At 36.9% G+C, this 24909-nt stretch overlaps 1 protein-coding gene across 3 annotated transcripts in view; it reads left to right on the top strand.

The window, feature by feature from the left end:
* Positions 1-14191, top strand: part of CR2 (complement C3d receptor 2) — a 32951-nt gene extending 18760 nt beyond the window's left edge. For 2 of the 3 annotated variants that reach the window (XM_023526271.1, XM_011385744.2), the window contains 11 exons: positions 382-789; positions 1169-1345; positions 1419-1506; positions 1858-1940; positions 2445-2834; positions 3944-4129; positions 5173-5361; positions 6014-6037; positions 6727-6802; positions 10536-10644; positions 13462-14191. In XM_023526271.1, coding sequence (XP_023382039.1) covers positions 382-789; positions 1169-1345; positions 1419-1506; positions 1858-1940; positions 2445-2834; positions 3944-4129; positions 5173-5361; positions 6014-6037; positions 6727-6802; positions 10536-10629 — 1715 coding nt within the window. In that variant the 3' untranslated portion in view covers positions 10630-10644; positions 13462-14191. The remainder of the gene's footprint in view (positions 1-381; positions 790-1168; positions 1346-1418; positions 1507-1857; positions 1941-2444; positions 2835-3943; positions 4130-5172; positions 5362-6013; positions 6038-6726; positions 6803-10535; positions 10645-13461) is intronic. The other variant, XM_011385743.2, reaches the window with a different exon arrangement.
* Positions 14192-24909: the final 10718 nt, after the last annotated feature.

The following is a 24909-nucleotide window of genomic DNA, read 5'->3' as shown; positions in this document are numbered from 1 at the left end:
GCTAAACTATCCTATCACCTAAGCACAAAGATGGTACTCAAAAAAGCTTAATTCTCTGCCCCTTTGCCTTTTATTTGCCTATTGTTGTTAAAAGAAGAAATGTTTTAATTAATAATTTACTACTGAAATATGCCTCATAATATGATATTGATGTGCATATTCACTTTTAACAAATATTTCCATTACAGAAATATTTCCTATTTAAATGAAACCTATTTACATTTAAAATTTACCTATTAAATTTTTAAATAACTCATATCATCAAAACTCACCAATATCGTACAGGAAACATGGTAACAACAAGTTCATAACCAGCTTCATTTCTCTTCTTCTGTGTCTAATACTGCAAAAGAATTTTACAGTAATTTCTCATCTCTCCAGAAATCACTTGCCCACCACCCCCTGTTATTTACAATGGGAAGCACACAGGAAGCTCCTCAGAAGACATTCCATATGGAACCACAGTCACTTATACATGTAACCCGGGGCCAGAGGAAGGAGTAAAATTCAATCTCATTGGGGAGAGCACCATCCGTTGTACAAGCAACCATCAAGAGAGGGGCATCTGGAGTGGCCCTGCTCCTCTCTGTAAACTTTCCCTCCCTGCTGTTCAGTGCTTACGTGCCCACGTTGTAAACGGATACCAGATATCTGGCAAGGAAGCCCCATATTTCTACAACGACAGTGTGACTATCATATGTAATAATGGATTTACTTTGAAGGGCAGTAGTCAGATTCGTTGCAAAGCCAATAACACCTGGGATCCTGAAATACCAGCTTGTGAAAAAGGTAAAAACTCAATGGGGAAAAATGAGGTATTTACTTATTTATTCTTATCTCCCACTGAACACTAGAGTCATGGAAAAAGGCAAGGGGCACAGGTTACTATCCCATTCCTTCCATTCTGTGGTAGAATGTTCTATGTCTGTTGTATATGTTCTTTGTGTAAATGCCTCTTGTATCTGACATATAATCAAGGTAGATAATGAGAGGACCTGTTTAAAGATGTCTAGTTCTTTCAAAAGAGCAGAAATCATTTGGTAATGAATTAGAGCTTTGTGATCTTTGGCTTAAAAGTTTCAGATTGTCTGTTGTCAAATTTTGTATACTTAATGTTCTTGAGTATATGTACTTTTGTTGGCATTTATGTGGGGAGTTTTCTCTTTAGACTGCCAGCCACCTTCTGGGCTCCACCACGGTCGGCATACAGGTGGAAACAGGGTTCTCTTTGTCTCTGGGATGACTGTAGACTACACCTGTGACCCTGGCTACTTGCTTGTGGGAAACAAATCCATTCACTGTATGCCTTCAGGAAATTGGAGTCCTTCTGCCCCTCGGTGTGAAGGTACTTTCAGTCCCAGAGTTGTATTTCTCTTTGATATCAGCATGTATGAGTAATTCTAATGTTCTTTCTCAAGAAGCACCATGTCAACCTGTGGGAGAAGATGTTCAAGAGCTTCCAGTTGATTCGCATGTGATACTAGTTAATACATCCTGTCAAGATGGGTGCGTATGAGATAATCAATTCTGAGAGTCTCCACTTTGTTTTATGCTCTAATTCTACTCTCAAATTGTCTTGGTGACTCCCTTTAGAAGTTCCTCGTTGTCACACTCACAGAGAATGTGAGGTTCCAATAGTCTAGTATCTCTGACTTTTCACTTTTTTCTTAACATGGAAATGGCTTTGTTGTGAGCAACTCTAAGTCTAAAGTAATTCTCTTGCTTGGAGGGTCAAGGGTTCTAACTCTTCGCATCCAAAGTTCTTATTTAGGGTTCCTTCTGTATTTGCAGTTTAAGGAGGCTAAGTTGCAGAGATGTGATATTGGGAAGAGGAAATGTATTATAATCTCTCTCTAGGTATTGGCTGACTGGACATGCTTATCAGAAGTGCCAGGATGCTGAGAATGGTACTTGGTTTCAAAGGATTCCACTCTGTAAAGGTAACTAGGAATGAAAGTTGTCAGTGTGGGTATTAGGGGTCAGAGAGGCCAGGCCACAGAAGAACTAGTCTATAACTACCACAACAATCTATGTGTTCTATCTCAGTGTACATAAGAAAAATCTTACAGTGTTTGGTCAGCACTGCCAATGGGAAACAAAGTTATGAAGTAGTAACTGCATATTTGACATATATCTGCTAATTGCTAAAGATTAAAAAAAAAAACATATAGCATATGTTTCTAGTTAAGGTAACATAATTGTATTCCTTTGTCCTTATTAGTTTACTGTATTTATTTTTATTTTTTGGAATGAGTATGTATTACTCATATAATCATAAAATTTAATAAACCTGTTTTAAAGAAAGCATAATCCAGTTTGTGAATTCTAAATAATTTTATAGTTATGTGCAATACATGCCGTTGCATACTTTTATTTGTACCCAAAAGAAGACTGTCCACCTTGGTGTACCAGCTGAAGTAGAATTTCTTAAATCTCTCCTGCAGTTATTCACTGTCAACCTCCACCAGTGATCGACAATGGGAGACATACCGGTATAATGGCAGAACATTTTTTATATGGAATTGAAGTGTCTTATGAATGTGACCAAGGATTCTCTCTTCTGGGACAGAAAAATATACGATGCATAAGTAATTCTAAAGGACATGGATCTTGGAGTGGACCTCCTCCACAGTGCTTAAAATCTCCTCCTTTGACCCACTGCCCTAATCCAGATGTCAAACATGGACAGATACTAAATAAAGCTCCTTCTTATTCTCACAATGACACTGTAAACATTGCCTGCGACCCTGGCTTCCTCATGAATGGCAGTCACTTGATTAAGTGCCATACCAATAACAAATGGGTGCCAGGTATACCAACTTGTATCAAAAAAGGTAAGATATTTTAAGGAATAAACTATGGGATATTGCATAAAATAAAGAAAAGGATTTTGAATCTGCACTTGCCATTCTACCTAAAGAAAAGCATGTAAAAGCGAAGGGAATTATATTGTTTTATAACAATATAATTTTATATTGTATTTTATTTTATATTGTTTTATAACACACCTCCTTACCCTCTCACCTGATTTTCTTTTACCCTTTTCTTTATAAGTGTATTGAGAAAAGGAACATGAAAGGATAATAGTTATCTTTCAAACTAATGATGTCTCTAAAGTTTGTTATTTTCATTTATTTAGAAAAAGAAAAATGCACCTACTTTCTGGGAGGCTGGCAGATGTTGGCAGTAATATTGCTTGATAATTGATATTTAAAGCTGTAATATCAGCCAATAAGAGAACCTGAGGTGCTCTGAAGAGTGAAGCTGGCCTTCAAACCCATTGAATTGACTTTCTTGTAATTTTAGTTACCATTTGGCAGTTTTAGTCCTATCAGGGACTGTCTACAATAGAGGCAAACAATTGGCAATCCAAGAATTGAGTTCAGCTTATTAGAACTGTTTTCTTCGGCCAGCACAGTAGTCTTAAGCATAACCCATTTCCACAGTCCAAGCTAAGTGGTGAATCTGTGATTCATTGAGGGAACGCTTTGCTTTCCTGCAAGATATCAGTTGTTTGAATTGGGCTGTGGCTGTCATTTTTAGAAGAGCAGGTACTCTCTCATTTGTCATATCTCGCGGCTTTACTTTCTGACTCCTATAGGCATTTGAGTGTGTGACCCTTGAGTGTGGCAGTAGTCTAACCTACTGCCTTTCTGATATTTAAAGGGAAAAGGAAAGAATACTATTGGCTGATAGATTACAGTTGTGGGCTGCAATCATAGCTGTTTTTTCTTTTGACATTTTTTTTCATATCGTATACAATATATATAGGCATTCAAATCTCTGTTCAGTGCTGCTTGGTTTGGGTGAACAAATATTTCTAGATACCAATTAGTTGGCTTGTTGCCTACCTTCTTTCTGTATCACTTTCACTCATAGATAGTGCTGGCTGTGTGTTTCTCTGGGCTAAATTAAAGATCTTTTTTTTTTATTGGTGTCTAAGCTTTCTTAGGATGTCAACTTCCATTTAAGATCCACAATGGGAATCATACTGGTGGAAATATACCTCGATTTTCTCCTGGAATGTCAATCTTGTACAGCTGTGACCAAGGCTACTTGCTGGTAGGAGATGCTCTCCTTATTTGCACACATGAGGGAACCTGGAGCCAACCTGCCCCGATTTGTAAAGGTGCATTATCTTTTTTATATTTTTAAATCAAATTTGTCACAAATAGATATGTTCTGTTAGATTCTTTCAACTTAAAATTGACAAATAAATGCATTAATGAGATCATTTAATCAAATGCATTTAATTGGGAAATACATTAATTAATCTAAAGATCACAAAATAAGAAAGATGACAGGATATAGTCTATCTGATGAGTGATCACTTACTTATATAGTCATTTAAATATAGAAAGTTAGATGCTTATGTAAATTTAGCATCCAAAGTGCAGATTGAATTTACCTGTGATTACAAGTATAATGAGAGTACATTTGACAAAATACTAATAAAAAAGAACAATGATCTTTTCAGTGTATTTCCTCTCAGTGGTGATGAGCTTATGAGTGTTTCTTTATAAAAATTTCGAAATGTCATTTTCATTAGACATATGAAATATGAGTAGTGAGTTAATGTCTAATATTAGTTGAGCACTTTTTACTGTATGCCTGATACTGTGCACAGCATTTTGCATGTATGATCATTTAATCTTCATGAGAACCGTATCAAGTTGGTGCCATTACTATTCTTATACATGAATAGTCTTGGTAGAATGCAGAGATTTATAACTTTCCCAAAGTCCCACATTAAGAAGTCCTAGAGTCAGCATTCAAATCCAAAATCTTACACTACTGACCCCTCCACTGAAAAATAAAACAAGTAAGGAATCATGTACATGTATTAAGAATTGGAGAGTAAGAAAAGAAGCTGATAAAACAGTAATTCAGAATTAGTATTACCCACTCATCCCTCACCGTTTCTCTAACAAATCATTAAAATTATCTAATACTATTAGTTTAGAAACTAAAGCACAAAGAAGGATAATCTGGCTTAAATTACATAGAGGTTATTGAGATATGTGGCTGATACTGAAAGGCTCTCCCTAAGATGTCATTTTACGTTATTTCAGTGAGGCTTTACTTACGGAGAATGAACTAAGTTGGTTTCATAAACCTTTCCATTAAGAGCAGTATCTACTTTGTTGGTAAATTAGATTCCTTTAATTTCAGAGGTAAACTGTAGCTTCCCAGAATATATGAATGGATTCCAGAAGGGGCTGGAGTCTGGAAAAAGGTATCAGTATGGAGCTGTCGTCACACTGGAGTGTGAAGATGGGTATACCCTGGAAGGCAGTCCCCAGAGCCAGTGCCAAGAGGATCACCAATGGAACCCTCCCCTGGCTGTTTGCAAATCACAAGGTAAGTGTGAGGGGCTTTGCTACAGCTGGTACTGGTCTCACTGTAGAGAATGGAATGAGGGGTATCCTTGAATGTTAGCTTTTCCTGGGTTTTAAATTGATATAGATCTGTAACCAGTGGTATAGTAATAGGCAAATCTGAAGTTGGTGCTCTATTCTAGAAAAAGGAAAACTTTCTGAGGATGAGAAAAGAAAAGAAAAGAAAAGAAAGGAAATAGAGGAGCACTAAATTAAAAGGTGCAAAACTAAACCTTGCATTTTGTAAGGAGTTGCTGCTGAGACTTCTCTTATTGCTAAGTCTAGATCTATAAGTGCTTACACAGGGACCTCCAAAAATGTTAACCAGCCTGTTACAACAGTTAATATTTGCATTCTAACCTGAACAATCCCTGGTTATACTGAGAATATTGTTTTTTTTTTTTAATTGATGAACTACCCCAACTTACTTAAAGTGAAAATTTTTAAGAAGTCTAATGAGCTGTTACCTAAGAAACGATGGAAGAGTGGGTAGAATCGAGGATTCTAATATGTCTTTTTAAGTAGACTTCGAGAGAGGGAAGTGAGTGACAACTTCTAGGACAATACCATGGGACTTGGGACTACAATGAATAATGAAACTAGACTAATATGTTCATCATTTGTATTCTCCTTAGGCTCAGTGGCTCTCCTTCTTTGTGGTAAGTTTTTTAAATACTTTAAAAAGATTCTGATGATATTTTATAAAAATATATACAAAATTTGACATTCTATATTCTGCCTGAGTATTACTAATTTTTTTCTCCTTAATTCATAAGAAATTATCTTTTTTGGTGTTTTAGGGAATTTTAATGTGCACTTCACATTATAAACTCACTTTTAGATAAAAATCACAATAAATGATTTAAACTGGCAACTATTTCCAGATTTTAAATTTGAAAAGTTTAGTTAACATTAACATTTGGTCTTTTACATGATCTGGCCCTATCAAAATAGGCTGGTTTATTCTGCAGTAGAAAAATATATTTCACACCTGAGAGTGAAATGTTGTTATGCAAAGTTGTGGGATCCTAGTGCCCTGAGTTCCTAATATTATCCCAGTGGCAAGAATATTACTAATAAAACTAGAAGGAACAGGAAAGCTCAGCAGAACTTGACTAGAATCCTATGGTCAAATGCTTGGTGCTTTAGATTAAATGTGGACTGAACTGACTCAGGAAAACCTTACGCCCAAGTATGATTATTAGAAATTCAATAGTTCTATGGCTCAGGAAGGATAGGTATAGAAGTAACATACCATATTCCCCATCACAATAGGGCCTATGATCACTTCAAAACAATTATAGGTCACATTTTTCTGGCATTTGATACTTGCTGTTTTGTTTTCTAGGTCTTTCTGCAGGTTTAGTAATTCTTATCGTCTTGATTATTGTCACCTTACACATGATAGTAAAACACAGAGAACGGTAAGTTTAATACATGCTTGACCAAAATGCACAAAAGGTTTGTCTTCTTGCCTGAAACCAAATAGAAGCTCAAGTTACATAAAATGAATATAGCAATGTTAATTGGAATTAAGTATTTTGTGCATATAGAAGAAAGTCCTGTCTGTAAGATCTTAAAAGATATCAAGCACTTATTTTATTGGAATGTTTATTCAGATGATACATTATAAAAAATCTAGGAAAAAAAAAATCCTAGTGGTAACAACTGCAAATATTTTGGTATATTCCTTCCTGATCTTTCTCTTTTCCTCTTTTTAAACTGAAATTTTGGCAGTTTAAAAAGAGAAAAATTAACTCTTCTGCCTTAACTTTTTTCATTTAGCCTATTGTATATATATACTTTTTTTTGTCTCTTTAAGCCATATTTTCTTTTTAGCTACTTGATAGCATATTGTTCTTAAATATTTCTGTACTGTGGAAATTTTAGATTGTTTCCACATTTATTCTGATAACAAATAAAAATGAGAAACACTTTTAAATAACCTTTTCACATATTCTTATTTCCTTATTATAGATTTATACACTAGGGAAAATTTTTATTTATTTAAAGTGCTTAATAAATATTGCCAAATGATTTTCTAGAAAGTTTATTTTAACTTAATCATATATCAAATAATTACTATATATGGACATGTGTTTCTGGCCTCCTTTTTATGCTTTATTGATCTATTCTTCCATCACAAATCACTTCATATTTAATTAATATAGCTTTCTACTACTATAATATTTGGTAGGGCAAGAATCCCCTTGGAATAATTTTTTTAGGATTTTCCTTTCTATTCTCTTTCATTTGTTTCTTTTTGTATATTGTGATTGCATAAAGTCTATAGATTAATTCACAAGAAATTGGCATCTTTTCTGTAATGTCTTCCCATTCAGAAACATACTAGGCCTTTCTATCTGTTCAAGTAACCTTTCTCTCACTCAGTATTTGTTTTAAGACTACTTAAATATATTACTAGGTTCTCTGTTTTGTTATATTACATGTTATTTACATTTTATTTTTAATTTATTAATTTTTTGGTACATTTGAATCTATTAAGTAATACTGCCATAGTGTGTTATGTGATATTTGGTAAAGACACAAAACAAATGGTTGGTACTTGGGAATTTTGATCAAAGTTCAATCATGGAGGACATGTTTCAGGTGAGCCTCAAAAGAGTATAGACAAGAGGGGAAAGGTATTCAAGGTAGAAGGAGCAGTTTAAGTAAAGACCCAGAGGCTTGTCATTCCATCGTATTGTGATAACTACATAAGCAATGTGAAATGACAGCGAAATTGTATGAATGTGTTTGAAGGTGAAGGTGACATAGGTTTGGGTGGAGGCAAGGGTATAAAATATTCCTTTGCCACATAAATGTTGAGGCAATTGCAGAATATTATGATATGTGAAAAAGATATATTTTTAGCAGATGACATCATTCCATATCAGCCTGGGAATGTTCTATGTGCATAAGTTCTCGAGCTTCTGTACTTTCAAGTATTAGGAAGATAATCAGGTGACGTCTTACTAAGTGTCAAATTCCAGTGAGAGACAACCAACTCTCATCACCCCAAACACGTCACCCACAAATTCCAGAAAAATTTCTTTAACATACCAAGTCACCTGGTGCCATCTGATTATATTGTTCATAGTTGTATAAGCCTAGTGTAGGCATCAGACACGAAAGGGTTACACTGAAACTGTGTAATGATAGAATCGGTGAACCTGAGTAGTTTGTTCTAAGCCTGGGAGGGCCTGAGCATGGCAGGTCTGGCAAGGGTCTACAGTTGGGTAGTACTTCATACTAGTGCTTACCAGAGGGTGTGCCACATAACCCTGGTGTTGTGAATAACTTCAGGAGAAAAGGTGTTCTATGGCCAAATAAGACTAGGAAAATACTGCATACCATACATTTCTCATGAAGATTCACAATCACCATGAGAATATTTACAGAACCTTGTTTAATTTTCTTTTAAAACAGAGTCTCCCATACTAACCAGATGGCACAACTCTTTTTTTCCTCATATAATGCTTTTGACATCCCTTGGAACTAATGTTCCATTTAACAGACATTGGGGAAACCTAGGAAGGTGGTCAGGAGCTAGATCCTCAAAAGCCTACAGGCCCTGACAAGGAGTTAGAGTTTATCCTGTAGAGTCTTACGCAAGGAAAAAATATGTTCAGATTTGCATTTCCAAAAGAAAGGGCAGGACTGGGCTGTCAGCCAAAGTGACAGTGGCAGGAATCAAGAGGGTGGTACGGATGTAAGAGATATTGTCACTCTTAAAAAGATAGGATTTCTGGGATTGAGTGTGTTGCTGAAAGTAGGGAGGAGGAGGTATACATGGAATCAAGTGGAGGTCACTGAGTGGTCCCAGGTTTCACAAAAAGAAGAGAGGGGCAGGTTTGTAGGGAAAGAAGTTCAATTCTGACCTGCCACTTGTGGCACCAGTGATGCAGAGTGTGAGAGAGGGGCCTGGACTCAGGTAGGTGACATTTAAATTTCAGTTTAAGCCTTGGGACCAGAAAGAACATAAAAGGTAAAAATAGGCATGAAAACCGATCTCAGAAGGACAATAATGCTTAAAAGGCAGGATGGGAAGGAACAATCAGAGGTAGGAAAGCTAGGAGAGAATAGTTTCATAGAATTCAGGAGAGAAAAAGGTCTCAAGAAAAAAATAGGGATATTTTTTGGCTTCCCTCACAGGAAGTAAGAAAATATTTTTAGCCAAGAGTAATTACGAATTAAAATAAATAGAAAATGTGGTCTCTATCTCTTTCCTTCATGCTTCTAAATTTGCTATCAGGACATGGCATGTGTAGGAAATTTTGCAGCCTTTAGAAATGCCTACAAGCTCTAATAATTTATAATGTTCCAGTCTAATTATTATTAAGTTTGTTAACACAATTATAGGACATACTATTATTTACATGCCTCAATTGATATGAACCAAACGTATATGTTAAACTAAATTCTGAAGCATTACTCTCATTTTATTTCCATTTTCTAACCGACATTGATGTATTTTCTGATAGTTGATATAGACATTTCAGCTGTCTTAAAGACTTTTTGTGAGATGAGGAATCATTAAAAATGGATGTCTTGTACAAAATTTAATATTTTGTAATACTTTATTTCAGAGGTCCACATGATAGTAGAAACACATTGTATTGTTCTTTGCTAATTTAAGAAAAGTGGTTGTAGAAGCACAGTGAAATATATATGCTTTCAAAGACAACAAAACTAAAATTGCCCTTAAGAATCATTTAAAGCTTTTAGTACTGTATGACTGTGTCAGGATTTTGAATTAAACATCAAATACAAAAATTTTTTTTAAATTAAATTGAAAGATTGTGTCCCAAATTGGTAAATTTATGATATCATAAAATAAAAGCTGCTTTTTGATTTTTTTTCAAGCCTGAGGATCATAGTGACTAGTCATCGAGAGTCCTAGATCTGAGGTAAAGCTGCTTAATGTCAACTTCTGACTTGGACACTTAGCAGCCTAGCAAGTTACTTATTTCCAAAACATGGGGATTATGATTACTTCATGGACTACCTAGGACAATAAAATATAATCATCCATGAAAAGTACTTGCAGTGTTTTTGGGAATTCTTGAAAGAAAACAACTGTTACAACTGTTACATCTTTATAGTAATCATGTCCAATAAGTAAAGATTTTACTTTCTTCTTCTTCTTCCATTCAGCAATTATTATACAAATAAAAGACCTACAGAAGGAGATCTTCATTTAGAAACACGACAAGTGTATTCTGTTGATCCATACAACCCAGCAAGCTAATCAGAAGATGAACTGGTATCTAAAGAAATTGAAATAGTTTTGTTAATTTCTGTCAAAATTTTCCTCAATTTCTATTTATCAACAAGCATAGTACTAAGTATATATGGTCCAACTGCACAATTTTTTTAGTAATAATTCATAGAAATTATTAACTTACGTGTGTCCTATTGCCAATTAATGTCCCTATTTTTTAATTCATTCATCCATTCAACAAATACTTAAATAAGTAAAAAATTATTTAAAATAACATAAGAAGATGGTAAGTATTATGAAGAGAAATAAAGCAGGAAAAGGGGATAATAAGAGCGGGGTACATGGAAGGGAACTCCTCACTAAGAAAATGGCATTGGAGCAAAGACTTGAGTGAAGTAATGTGCCAGCCTTGTAGGGGGAAAACATCCTAGGGAAAAACATTAAGTATAAAGACCACAAGATATTATATGCTGTCCTAGATGCACACCAGGCCAGTGTGGCCTTGTATGGACTGACCAAGGGAGAAAATGGTAGTGATGAAATCAGAGAGGTGAGGGGAGGAAGTTGGGGATGATCTATCATGAAGAGTTTGCCAGGTCATTGTAATTAGATTGGTGTTTATTCTGAGATGGAAACCACTGGAGGGTTTGAAGTGGAGTAAATGATCACCTTAACTGCTGTGTTAAGAATGGAGTATAGAAAGACAAGGGAGAAAGATGAGGAATCGATGAGGCCTCTAGCACAATAATCCAGGTAAGAAGTTCTGAGTGGCTATCACCAAGCTGGTGGGAAGAGGTCAGGTTCTATATGCATTTTTAAGATAGTGACACTAAGCTTTGCTGACAGTTTGTATCAGAATATGAGGGCAAGGGAGGAGTCAATGACAATGCCATGGTTTTTGGCCTGAGCAAGTGGAAGGATAGAATTGCCACTAATTAGGTTAACTGAGAATGTGAAAAGCAGGATTGGGGAGAAAAGCTAGAAGTTCCACTTTGGAGATGTGAAGTGTGACATATCAAATAGACATCCAAGTAGAAGTGTCAAGAAGGCAAGTGGATGTACAAAATAGGTCCAAGCTCAAAGTAAAAACTTGGGCCTTGTCAGTAAATAGACATAAATTAAAAAAAAAAAAATTGAATAAGATCACCAGAGGGGCGAAAGAGCCTGGGTAAAAGAAAAGGTCCACATGCTGAGCCTTGGATCCTCCAACATTTGGACTCATGGGTTGAGAAGAAACCAAAAAAGGAGTGAAACAGCAGCCTCTGATACAGGAGAAAACCCCCAGAGTTTTGTGTCCTAGAAGCCATGCGAAGGAAGGATTTTAAGGAAGGAGTGATCGACTCTGTCAGATGCTGCTGATAGATCAAGAAACATGAGCCGTGAAAAGTCCCCGTTATATTTAGCAGCACAAAACTCTTCAGTGAACTTGACAAGAACTGTTTTGGTGGAGAGGAAGGAAGCAAGACCCTGATTGAAGTGAGCTTAAGGAAGAACAAGAGAAGACAAACTGGAGACATCAACTACAGCCAACTCTTTCAAGGAGTTTTTCTATAAGGAAGAGCAGATAAGTAGAGTGATGGCAAGAGTAAATAAGTTAAGGAAAATATTTTTAAGAGTGGAAAAACATATGATTGTATCGATGTCTGCTAATAAGAACGATCTAGTGGAAAGGGGGAAAATGATGGCAGTAGAGAAAAGGCAAAACTACTGGAGCAATGTCTGGGAAAGCCTGAAGGAACGGGATATAGTTCTCAAGCAGGGGAGTGCAGAATTTATGTGGGAGTGTGGCCTTAGTAACAGAAGGGAGGGCAGAACATATAGGTGCAGATGAAGGCAGGTGGGGAGATGTGACAGTGAATGTATGTGTGGAAGTTCTCTTCTAATGATTCTGTTTTCTCAGTGAATACAAAGCAAAATAGTCATCTGAGAGGAAGATTGAGGAAGGAGATGATAGGGATTTAATAGGAGAAGGCATGAAATAGCCACATTGAGAGCTGATGATTGAAAGATAGAGTATAGAAAGGTTGACAAGCAATATGAAAGGTCCTGCTGAGGCTCCCAGGAGAAAATGGAGGAGAACAATTGAAGTTTTATTATGCCCAGGCATTATGTCATGGGACTTTCATGCCTTATCTCATTTAGCCCCAATTGCAATATTAAAGGATAAGTATTATCTCAGGATAATACTAAGGTGAGCATACAGTACCTGAGATAAGAAAACCAAGGCTAAAATGTTCTCTTGGCCAAGGCCTCAAAGTCAGCAATTGGCAAAGGTAGAATTCAAGTTCAAATTCATTTTCAAACTGCTTTCTCCTACAACATCTATAAAACATAAAGATACCACTTCTGCCCTCTTGGAACTTATTGTAGTAAAAAAAAAAAAAAGACATATGTATATCATAGTGTAAGAATACATGTTATAAACAAGATATAGAAAAACTGGTCTAGCAGTGGAGAAGAAAAGGTTACTTGCTGCTGGCAAATTGTAGAAAAAGTAAAGAGAACATGAGAAGCCATGCCAGAGTGATCCCTAAATCCAAACCAGTGGGGGTCTAGAATAAAGCTGTTACATAAGTATTTGTTGAATAAATATATGAATGAATGAAATTAGACTATTGTTTGAGTTTTTCCCTCAATTTTATCCATATTTATCAATATAAAATGTAACTATTGTTTACTCCAGGTCATATTATCTGAAGAAGGACCTCTTAGTAGAATGATATCTTCTAATAGTCTCTATGCATTAGTAATAGCACTTATAATTGGTATACACAGGGAATGTTAATACTCCCATTATTTAAACTTTGATTTGCACTGTGGTATTCATGCTGCCACCTTAACGCAAATTATCTATTTCAGTGTGCCTTCTTGCTTGGAATCCAAGCAAACTGAACATGGTCTGGAAAGAAACCATTCGAGTATCAGCAAGTCTATTTGTATGGTCTCGGCATCAATTAAATGATTTCATAAGCTACAATTTCCTATATGCACTTATTCTCAAGAAGACAAAGAAAGTTTGCTTAATGATAAAGATGGGAGCCCAATTTCCCTGCCACATAATCTTCAAGTTTTTAAAGCCTCACTTGTGATGTGCCTAGAGTCAGGCTATGACTATAAACAATTACATAGCTCTTAAAGTGTCACTTTTTTAAGGAAGGCACTAAAAAGAGCTGAGCTGTGCTTGTGTCTAGACTCTTCGTTTTGTAATCAGCATACTTACTGTTACCATGTACTTTTTGTCACAATATGATTTTAATTATTTAAATAAAGTGTGAAGCATTTCCTGTGGTTATTATGCACATACCTTTGTTGGGAAGTTTGATTTTAATAGTAGCATCCTTCTCAGATATGGTTAAACATTTCACTTTTATTTCTACTTAGTTTGAGTTTTTTTCACAATCTACTGCCTTTGATTAGTGGTTTATTGGCTATTGTTTATTGGTTACTGGTTTATTTGCTGCCTTTCCATAATCACTCAGTAATTCCAATTTGCACATTTTTTTTTTTAAGTTATGGGAGTCAAGTTTTAATTCTAAAGTTTTGGTGTATAATTCAAGCTCTGGATGTTTCCTTGGCAGTTTTGTCAAAAGCGCTGGGTGATTGTAAAATATCACTTAATAATATGTATATTAGTCATTCAAATACATTTTATATTTTAAAAAAATCTTGCCTTTTTGATTTTTTTCTGGAGTCAATGAACTATTGAATACAAACATAGTCTTAGGGTTTTTAGAGTACTTAATTTAAATTTATGCATTCTGGATCCTATCACTTTGTCTTTTTGGCCATAGTTTCAATTCACAAATTCAATTTCCTCATCCTCAAGACTTTCTCATACTTGTCCAGCAGACACCTTCCCCAGCTCATCATCATGCTTTTCCACTCTGACCACACTCTTAATTCCAGCTGTCAATTTTTTCCATTCCAACATTTAAACTATTGAGGAAATAAAACCTTGCTCCCTGGCTACCACAAATTCACTCTCCTCATCTTTTCCTAGAGTATGTATGTTCTTTGGCATCTTTTTTGTTTTTATTTTAGTTGTGATAAAAAGCATATAACTTAAAATTTACCATCTGTACCATTTTTAAGTATATAGAACTGTTAAGTATATGCACATTATTGTGCAACAGATCTCCAGAACTTTTTCATCTTATAAAAATGCAATGCTATCCCAATTAAACAATAACTCCACATTCTCCTTTGCCTCCAGTCCCTGGCAACCACCATTCTACTTTCTGTTTCTATGAACTTAACTATTTTAGATACTTCATATAGGAGGAAACATACAATGTTTACCTTTATGTGACAGTTTTATTTTACTTAGCATAATGTCAAGGTTTGTCCATGTTGTAGCATGTGTCAGAATGTTTTTCCTTTTTCAGACTAAATAATATTTCATTGCACATATACACAACATTGTCTTTGTACATTCATTTGTTGATAAACATTTGACTTATTTTCTCCTCGGGGGGGTTTGCAAATATCTCTTTAAAGTAGTGCTTTCAGTTCTTTTAGATATGTATCCAGAAGTTGTATGCTATTGAGCATCTTTTATTCATTCACAGTCCCACTTTTATTTCTCTAAATTATCTGTTCTTATACCTCAATCCGTCTAGTCTATTTTCCCTTCCTCTCTATTGTCCACCTTCTCTTATCAGATATTGCAGACATCACAAGGTAACAATAAATTCCTCTCCATCTCCCAGCTTATCTATATCCACTCATCTATATCCTCATTTCCACCTACCACTTTTCACAGACTATACTGTTCTCTTTCATCCCTTTCTCTTTCTTCTAGGACATTGCTCCATCAGTTATACCTTCTTTCATTACTGCCTTCTTTCCATCTGCAAACCTGCTCAAATCAGAACTCATTCATCTGTGACACACTGACTTAAACCAAAACAGGGTTTTATTCTATCACATGACAGAAAAGGTCAAGGATACAACTGGCTTCAGTCAAAACAGGAATTAAATATTCAAAGCCTATCATCAGGAATCTGTTCTAGCCCCTGGTTCTGCTTTTCACTGCTGGCTTCATTCTCTGGACACTCCCTAAAAATGTAAAATATTTGCTGACAATGGCAAGCACACATCTCATCAGCTTAGCATTCCAGCACAAGGAATTTCTCTTTTCCAATGATTCCTTCAAAAGTCCATGCATTAGCTTGATTTGTCCATATGAGGTCACATGCCCCCAACTGAAGCACTTACTAGGGCCAGGACAGTGAAATAGCAGATGAACAAGGCCTGAACTGCCTGCCCGTGCTTGGAGCTGGGGGTAGGATTGATCAACAGTTCTCAGGTAGGGTGATCACAGTGCCATAGAGGACATTGGCAATATCTGCAGACACTTTTTTGTTTATTACAGCTAGAGGAGGGGTGTGTTTTGGCATCTAGTGAGTAGAAGCCAGGAATGCTGCTAAACATCCCACAATGCACAGGATGGTCCCCCACGACAAAGAATTACCTGGTTCAACTTGTCAATAATGTCACAGTGGAGAAACTATGGTCAATTATGAACCACAAGGAACTATGGAAAAGAGGGAATTTCCCAAAGGAAAAGCAGGGACCAATTCCAGAAGAAGGGGCCCAGTTAAAGCAACAAATATCCACCATTTCCTCTATCTGAAAACAAATGCTCCCCAAAGCACCTATGTTTCTCTTTTAAACTATCTCCCTTCTTTCAAACGGCAATTTTTTCTTAAAAAGTTGTTGACCTTAGCTACCTTGATTATTTCACTCATTCTTTCAACAAATAATTATGTAAAATCCTTCTGTGTGCTAAGCGATGTTTTAGGTTGTGGGATGTAGGAGTAATAAAATGATAGTCCTCATGTAGCTTTTATTCTAATGAGAAGAGAAAGATACCAAGCAGATTCACAGATGGTAATAAAATAAAAAATAAGTATAATTTTCTACATTATGTAAAGCAGAGAAAGAAAAAAGGAAGTTTTGAATGAATGTGCAATTGTTAATAGTGGCCGAGAAAGGCTCGTTGAAGGGGTCAGATATAAGAAAAGAACTCCTGGAGATGAGGGAGGAACTAGGAAAAAAATGGATGATGCTTTTTGTATTTGGAGAAATAATGTGTGCATGCTTATGATAAAAATCCATAGAAAGAGGGAAATAATGAAACTAAAGAGAGAGAGGAGAATTCTTGGAATGATGTCCTTGAACAAGTGAGAGAAAATGAACTTTAGGGCACTAGTGGAGAGAGTAGCCTTAGATAAGGGTATGAGCAGTATAACCGTACTAACAGGAGATAAAGAAGCTATACAGGTGACAGAGGTCTTCGAGTGAAGTGATGAGAGAAGTTTATGAAAATTCTTCTTGATTATTTCTATTTACTCTGAAAAAAAAAAAGAAGCAAAGCTATAGAGAGATATTAAGAATGATATAGCGGATGTCAGAGTTCAATGTCAATATAAAATATCTGAAATAGTCACTTAAGAGAATGAGAGAGTAAATGAACTAAGCAAATATAGTAGAAATACCTGGCAGCATTACAACAGCCCAACTGAAATGAGTTATTAAAGTTACGACTAGTCATCAGAAATATGTGTTTTTCTTCAGTCCCATTCAGAACACTGAGAACAGGGACAAAACTGTAGAGAATTGATTCTAACCAGAATTATTGTTTATCTAATGAATATAATAAAGTGAGAGAAGGGAAAGGCAGCTGAGGTTGTATGAGGTTCTATGTAATGATTATAATGACGGACCATAAAATTTAACCTTGTAAATATGAAAGTAAGGACACTAAGAGGTTTGAGACTGAAATATTATAAGATCAATGGGTTGTAAGTACTGAGAAATATGAGGATTTTTGAGTCAGGGCAAACAAGAAGGACAGGATTGGTGGTTGGACAGTGGAATGGTGGAAATTCTGGAGGGGCTGCAGTTATTAAAGTGGAGAAGATCTAAAGTAAGATCAAGGACATAAGTTGTGGAGTATAGTAGAAGATTACTGACAGAGAAGATCTAGGTTTGAAAGTTCAGGTATTTGAAAATACTATCATTATGAATATTGAATCACTGAGAACAATGACAGGATTAAGAGTAGAGAAGCTTGCTGTGCTCAAATCTTTAAGGAATAAGGGGAGAAAGCAGAGGCTAGGACATTAGTGCAAAAGAAGTGCTAATGAGTGGTGTATTCTAATCTCAGGTGACGTAAGGCTGGAAAATGGAATCTTCTATTCCATTTTCCTCAGCTTCCTATCATCTGGCTTCTTCTTTTATTGCTCTGTGGTGAATACCTTGAAAGGATGATCAGACCCTTGAGAGAATGATATTGGACTTATTTAAAAGGAGGTGCAATAAGAGTTATTATCAAAGTATGTATTTCTTGCAATAGAGCCTTTGAAGAGAGCCTAATGGAAACTAATGGAAAATAGAAAGCATACCTGAAGGCTACTCTATTTAGACCGTGAGACATAGCAGTCCTACATAATACATAGAAATAAACACAAGTGGGCAGCCAAAATGGGAAGACAGAAAAACAAGTCCCAAATGAAAGAACAGAACAAAGCACCAGAGGAAGAACTAAACAAAATGAAGACAAGCAATCTACCAGATGTATCCTTTAGAATCAAAAAAAGAATCTAAAGCTATCCTTTAGAGTCAAAAACACTGGTTATAAGGATGCTTAATGAACCTAGGGAAAGAGTAGATAAACTCAGTGAGGACTTTAACAAAGAAATGAAAACATAAGAAAGAACCAGTCAGAAATGATGAATATAATAACCGAAATGAAGAATACATTAAAGAGAATCAACAGTAGATTAGATGAAGCAGAGGATCGAACCAATATCACAACAGCAAAAAAAGAAAAATGAAGATAGTTTCAGGAACCTCTGGGACATCAAGCATACCAACATTTGAGTGCCCATTGTATGGGTACCAGAAGGAAAAGAGAGAGAGCAAGGAATTGAAAACCTATTTGAAAAAATAATGACAGAAAACTTGCCTAACCTGGTGATGGAAATACACATACAAACCCAGGAAGCACAGAGTCCCAAACAAGATGAACTCAAAGAGGCCCACACCAAAACATGTCATAATTAACATGCAGACAAAGAGAGTATCTTAAAAACTTCAAGGGAAAAGCAGTTACTTATAAGGGAGCTCCCATAAGACTGTCAGTTGATTTTTCAACAGAAAATTTGCAAACCAGAAGGGATTGGCATGAGATAGTCAAAGTGATGAAAAGTAAGGACCTGCAACTAAGATTACTTTACCCAGCAAAGTTATCCTTTAGAATCAAAGGACAGATAAAGAGCTTCCCAGACAAGAAAAAGCTAAAGGAGTTCATCACCACCAAGGCTGTATTATAGGAAATGTTAGAGGGACTTTGTTAAGAAGGAAGGAAAAGTTTAAAAAAAAAAAATTAAAAAAAGATGAACATTTGAATAAAAAATGGCAAAAACCACATATCTAGCAACAATTACTTTAAGTGTAAATGGATTAAATGCTCCAATCAAAAGATAAGGTGGTTGAATAAATAAGAAAACAAGACCCTTACATATGCTGCCTACAAGACACAATTCAGATTGAAAGACACACACAGACTAAAAATTAAGGGATGAAAAAAAGATATTTCATGAAAATGGAAACTAGAAAAAAGCTGGAGTAGCAATACTTATACAAGACAAAATAAACCTGAAAACAGAAGCTATAGCAAAACACAAAGAAAGACTCAGTAATCCCACTTCTGGATATTTATTTGAAGAAACCCAAAACACTACTTTAAAGGGACATATGAATCCATATGCTCATTGCAGCATTATTTACAATAGCCAAGATATGGAGGCTACCATCCATTCATCTGTTGAGTGTCCATCAACAGATGAATGGATGGTACACGTATAAAATGGAATATTATTCAGCCATAGAAAAGAATGAAATCTTGCCATTTACAACAACATAGATGGACCTAGAAGGTATCGTGCTGAGTGGAGTAAGTCAGACAGAGAAAGACAAATGTCATATGTAGAATCTAGAGAACAGGATAAACAAACAAACAACAGAAACAAGCTCATAGATATGGAGAACATTTTGATGGTTGTCAGAATGGGGGGTTGGGTGTAAAGGGAAGGGGATTGAGAGGTACAAATTAGTAGTTACAACATAGTCATGAGTATGCAGAGTATAGCATGGGGAATACAGTCAGTAGTATTATAATAACTGTGTACGGTGTCAGATGGGTACTAGATTTATCAGAATGATCACTTCATAAGTTATATAAATGTCTAATCACTATATTGTGTACCTGAATTAATATAATATTGTTTGTCAACTATCATTGAGGAAAATAAAAATATAAAAATTAAAAAGAAAAGAAGCATATCTGGCATTTGAGACACTGCCCTTTCTTAGTTAGTGAAGGTAGGAGCTGAGACTTGAGTAAGAAGGACAAATGAAGTAAGACAATGTTCTAGAATCTTTGTGTGCGCTGAGGCTACACTTGTTGAGTGACATAGGTTTGTGGGACTGTGGGTCTCCATCTGTGAAGCCGCATTGAATAGAGAATAGTTTTCCACCTCTAATGTCTTTACTCTACCATGAGTAATAGCTACGTATAGAGGATAAAGGAGCTAACAAATTTACTAAAATGGCGCTACAATATTTTTTTAAGTTTCTTCCTACTCCCCTCTCTACAGTATTTAATATTTGGAATTCCTCCACTCTTCACACACATCATTCCAACTCTTGCTTTAGAAACAACTGACGTTCGTTCCTACTAATTTTTATATCTGGGGTTCTTGTCTCAGGGGCCCACAGACCTTTGAAGGTTCATGGCTACAACTGACTTTCAATATAACTAGTTCCCTTTGTATTCCCATGAACTTTATTTTATGCATTTCAAGATAATTCTGAGAAGGGATCCACAGGCTTGACCAAACAGGCAAAAAGTCCATGATACACAAAAATGTTAAAAACCTCTACATGGATGTGGTTTACATATTTCAGTGCTATTCTTCCTATTACTTATTCTATGTGTTATTCCTTAACAATTTTACCAATTCCTGAGATTCTGACCGTCCTCCAACCATTTCCCTTTCAAAAGGTTTCTTCTTGGTCCTTTCTGGAAGTCCAGCTTCATAATCAACAAACTTCCTATAACATTCTCACACCCCTGGACCTCACTAAACTCTATCTGTCCCATATCTGTCTTTTTTTGGTTAAAAAAAAACAGAAGCCTTTTATATTTTCCCTTGATTGAGCAATCCTCTCTTTCCCATATTATTTTGTTGTTGTTGTTACTACTATAACACGTTACCTTGTAGGTTAAAATGCCACAGATTTGTTCTTTTGCAATTCTGGAGGAGTCCAAAAGGAGTCTAACAGAGCTCAAACCAAGGTGTTGGCATGACTGAAAGCTCTAGGGGAGAATTCCTGACTTGCCTCTTCCAGCTTCCAGAAGTAGCTGTCATTCCTTGGTTTATACAGCATCATTCCAATCTCTGCTTCAGTCATTGTCTTCCGCTCTGATCCACTGCCTTCTTCTAACAAGGACCTGCCATTACATTGCCAACCCAGATAATCTGTGGTTATGTCCCTGTCTCAAGATTCTCAATTTAATCACATCTGCGAAGCCTCTCATGTAAGGTAACATATTCACAAGTTCTGAGATTAGGGCGTAGACATCTTTGAGGAGCTATTATTCAGCCTTCTGCAGACCCTCCTTCTTCTCATCCTTGAATTCTTAACCTGCTGCCCCAATGGTGTCCCTCCCACAGATTTTTTACTTCAATAAGTAGTAAAACCATTCATTTAGAATCCCAGGTTTAATTATTGATTCCTTTCATTTTTTCACCACTAACTTTCAGAAAGAAAGTAACCCAAATACAACGCACTAGCAAATTTCGTTCATTCCATTTCCAATATCAAATCTCACCTTGATGATTTCATAGCCTCCCTACTGGTCTCCGCATATACTATTGCTTATTCCATTCCAGTCTCCATAACTATAGACAGAGATACAATTAATGTAAATATGATTGATTCACTCTCTTTTAAAAAAAAATTTTTTTTTGATGGCTTGGTATATCTCAATTCAACACAAAGAACTTGGTTCTTAATAGTCCCAGTATACTGTACATGGTGTTTGCAGCTGTTGCTTCAACACAGACAGCAGGCTTTCATGAGCTGACCTACCCACGCAGATTCCTTCAAAGGGCAAAAGGGTGGGCGTATGGAAGCGGAACTGCGGAATCCACCGCCTTTGTCTGGAACTGCCCATCCACACACGTGGAATATATCAAGGATATGAAGTGTTGCCACATTTAGTTCCTGTACACCGGTCCCTAAGGTGGTCTCTGGGAGCCAAACTCTCTAGAAACAATGCAAATTGAGCATAAGCAAGACCTCACCTATTAAGAGGAAGCTGTGGTCAAAAGCTTTTTGTCCCGGAAACCCGGCCGCGCTCCCCAGACCCTGGGGCGCAGAGCCTGTGGTCTGTCCGGTTGCTACGCTTTCCCATGACTTCGATTTTCTTCCAGATCTCATCATATTACTAGAGGTGCTTGAGGAAGATGGGAGCCTCTTCTCTGAGGAACCCGGAGCCCCGCCGGCCGCTGGCGCCTCCACTCTCCTGCTCCGGAGGAGCTCTCCTGGCAGTCCTGGTGCTGCTCGCGCTGCCGGAGGTCTGGGGTGAGACTCAGGCGGGCGTGGGGAGCGGCTCCAGTGGGCGAGGCAGCCGGGGTGCAGAGGGCACGCGCCGCGCTGGGCACTTGGGTCCCGGGGTGTTGCTTTCAGAGGGCTAAGCGCGCGAGAAGGCGGCGGCAGGGGAACTCTGGGATCCCGTCTGTGTCCCTGGACCCTTGCTGCCTCTGACTAAAGGTTGAGTTTTCCTCTGCAGGGGCTTGTGTCGTCCCCAGCGCATAGGAGGGTGCAGACGCTAACTGGGTGCTTCATGAAACCCCTTGCCTTTGTGTACTAACAAAGACTGGCTATGGCAGGACGTGGCGCTTATCCTGATGAAAGAAAGGGGTTTGGAAATTCGACATAACTAAGCTGAATCCTAGCAACTTCTTAACCGTGAGGAAAGTTACTACCCTGTCTGAGTGTGTCTCCTCATCTGCGAAGTAGGAACACTGATATCTCCACTCATGCTGTTGCTACCTAAAAGGCATAAAGTGTGACATAGTGCCTGTCACTTAATCAATTTCTATCCCCCAACCATTAGCTTTGCACTTTGTTCAAGAGGGTGTTTGGACAAGCTATCCTGGGAGTGCAATTTCCACCTGAAAACTGTCCCGCATTGGGCTATATTCATCCCACTCACACCCCAAACCAGCACCGCCATCATTAAGGAGCACTTCCAGAGCGTCTGCGTTAGTTAGGACATATCTCATGCAGGGCCCTTGGATTAAAAAGCTAGCAGAGCCCCAGAACCCTCAGTGTAGCTAGTTGCAAGTCGAAGGTGCTGTAGAGATGTTTACTTATTGTCCCATTTTAGTCATGCGTTTGGTACAAGACAAAGCTTATTATAGCTATTATTCAAATCTTGAGGCCACATCTTACTTTTCTTAAACTTCAAATTAGTAAACTCCTTCCATGAGACCCTTCTGGATCTCCCAGATGTCTTTTTAGTTGTTTAGACTCATTGGCAACATCTCAGTTGAAGTTGAGTCTTGACTATTTTTGTCTAGCCTCTTCTTGACAACTCAGTTTGCTCTCACTAGAAATTTAGCATCGTTATTAGATGCATTCGTTATATGGTGCTTTTTCTTTCAAGAGCGTAAGAAAAAAGAAAAACCAAATTCCCACAAAAGTTAGCATTAATATTTTATATCCTTAGATATCAGAAAGTAGCCTGTCAGGTGAGGAAATGTGACAAGATTGAGAGTTTTATTTTCAGAAAGGAAGCACCCCAAGCACGTCAAGCAATCGGTTGTCAGTGCTTAGGAACTGTGCTGGACTTCGTAAGGGTCAGGCTCCCTTCTCACTGGTATGGTTTATAGTTTGCCCATGTTTATTAAATTATTGTTATAGAACAATTCCAGATGCTATTAACTGGAAAAAAATTTACTAAGGTTATCACAATAACCTCCTAATGTAGAAGAGGCTAAACTAAATAATCTAGTAATTTACTTGCCAAAGGAATTTAGATAAAATGCCAATGAAATGCTGAAATGCTGACAGCGTCATGGCACCTTGGATTTAAAAACAAGTATAAGAGAACTCTGCCTCCAAGGTTGATGCATAGGAAGTAAAGTAGTGGGTTTTATGAAATCTCCTTAATTAGGAGAGCAGTTTTCTGGCTTTTCCAGCCTCTGCTACTTACCAAATGGGAGTCTTAGACCTAGCAAGCCAAATAATGTCCCTACCTTTTAGTGTTCATGAGTATAAAATTAGCATAATTGACATCCTGCTATCTGAAAGGGTTGTGATAATCACATGAGGTAGTGTATGTAACAGTGTTTCATAACCTGAAAATCTCCATGTGGATCTAAGAAACCATGACTAGAAAGTCATGCAGGAGAGCCTAGAGCCCACAGGATGGTTAAAAGGGAGACATCTCAGGTCCAATGATCAGAAAAGGCTGAGTTGAAGGAGCCTGGATTTGGCAGCACTTAGGAAAGAATCTTAAAAAAAAAAAGTTTATACAGGATGATTCACAGAGATATATAGTTTATATAAAAATTAACACACTAGTTAAGCATCACTAGGACAGTGTTTAATATAGAGCAGTCTCTGGCGCCCTCACCTGGTCCTTGGGTCAGATCTCACTTTGTTACCCTGCTGTGTAGAGATAGATGCAAGGTTGGAAGGAGGGGTGGTCCAGTTTACTCTCTATGTTTTGTGACATATTTCTGTTTATATATGCTCAGATGAGAAGATATATGAGTTATATTACGTAGTTTTATCTAATATAATCTTCACAATTGAACAAGTGACTTCAGAATTGTCCTGCATAGAAACAGTAAGTGAGGTAATTCCACTAAGGTCAACTCAAGCAAACAAGAAAATGGCATAGCTGACACTACCCCCCGCACACACACACACAGATACACAAACACACAGAGACACACAGGTACCTACACATATACAAGCTCTTTGTCAGAGACATTAAGAGGAAGAAACACTGTCTAATCACAACTGGCTGAAATTTGACAAAAACAAAAATCTAGACAGTATCGAGAAACTAGTTGAAATATGGCTTCATATTCATCACTGTGACAGTATTTTGTCCCTTGAGATGTTAGTTGATGATCGCATTAAGTCATCATGATTAACAAAGCATTTAAAATGTTTACTTCATCTGCATCTTATTTCTTTAAATTTCTATTTATATAT

This window comes from Pteropus vampyrus, unplaced genomic scaffold, assembly GCF_000151845.1.
Source record: "Pteropus vampyrus isolate Shadow unplaced genomic scaffold, Pvam_2.0 Scaffold773, whole genome shotgun sequence".
Taxonomy (NCBI): domain Eukaryota; kingdom Metazoa; phylum Chordata; class Mammalia; order Chiroptera; family Pteropodidae; genus Pteropus; species Pteropus vampyrus.
This window is presented reverse-complemented; position numbering and strand designations above follow the sequence as displayed.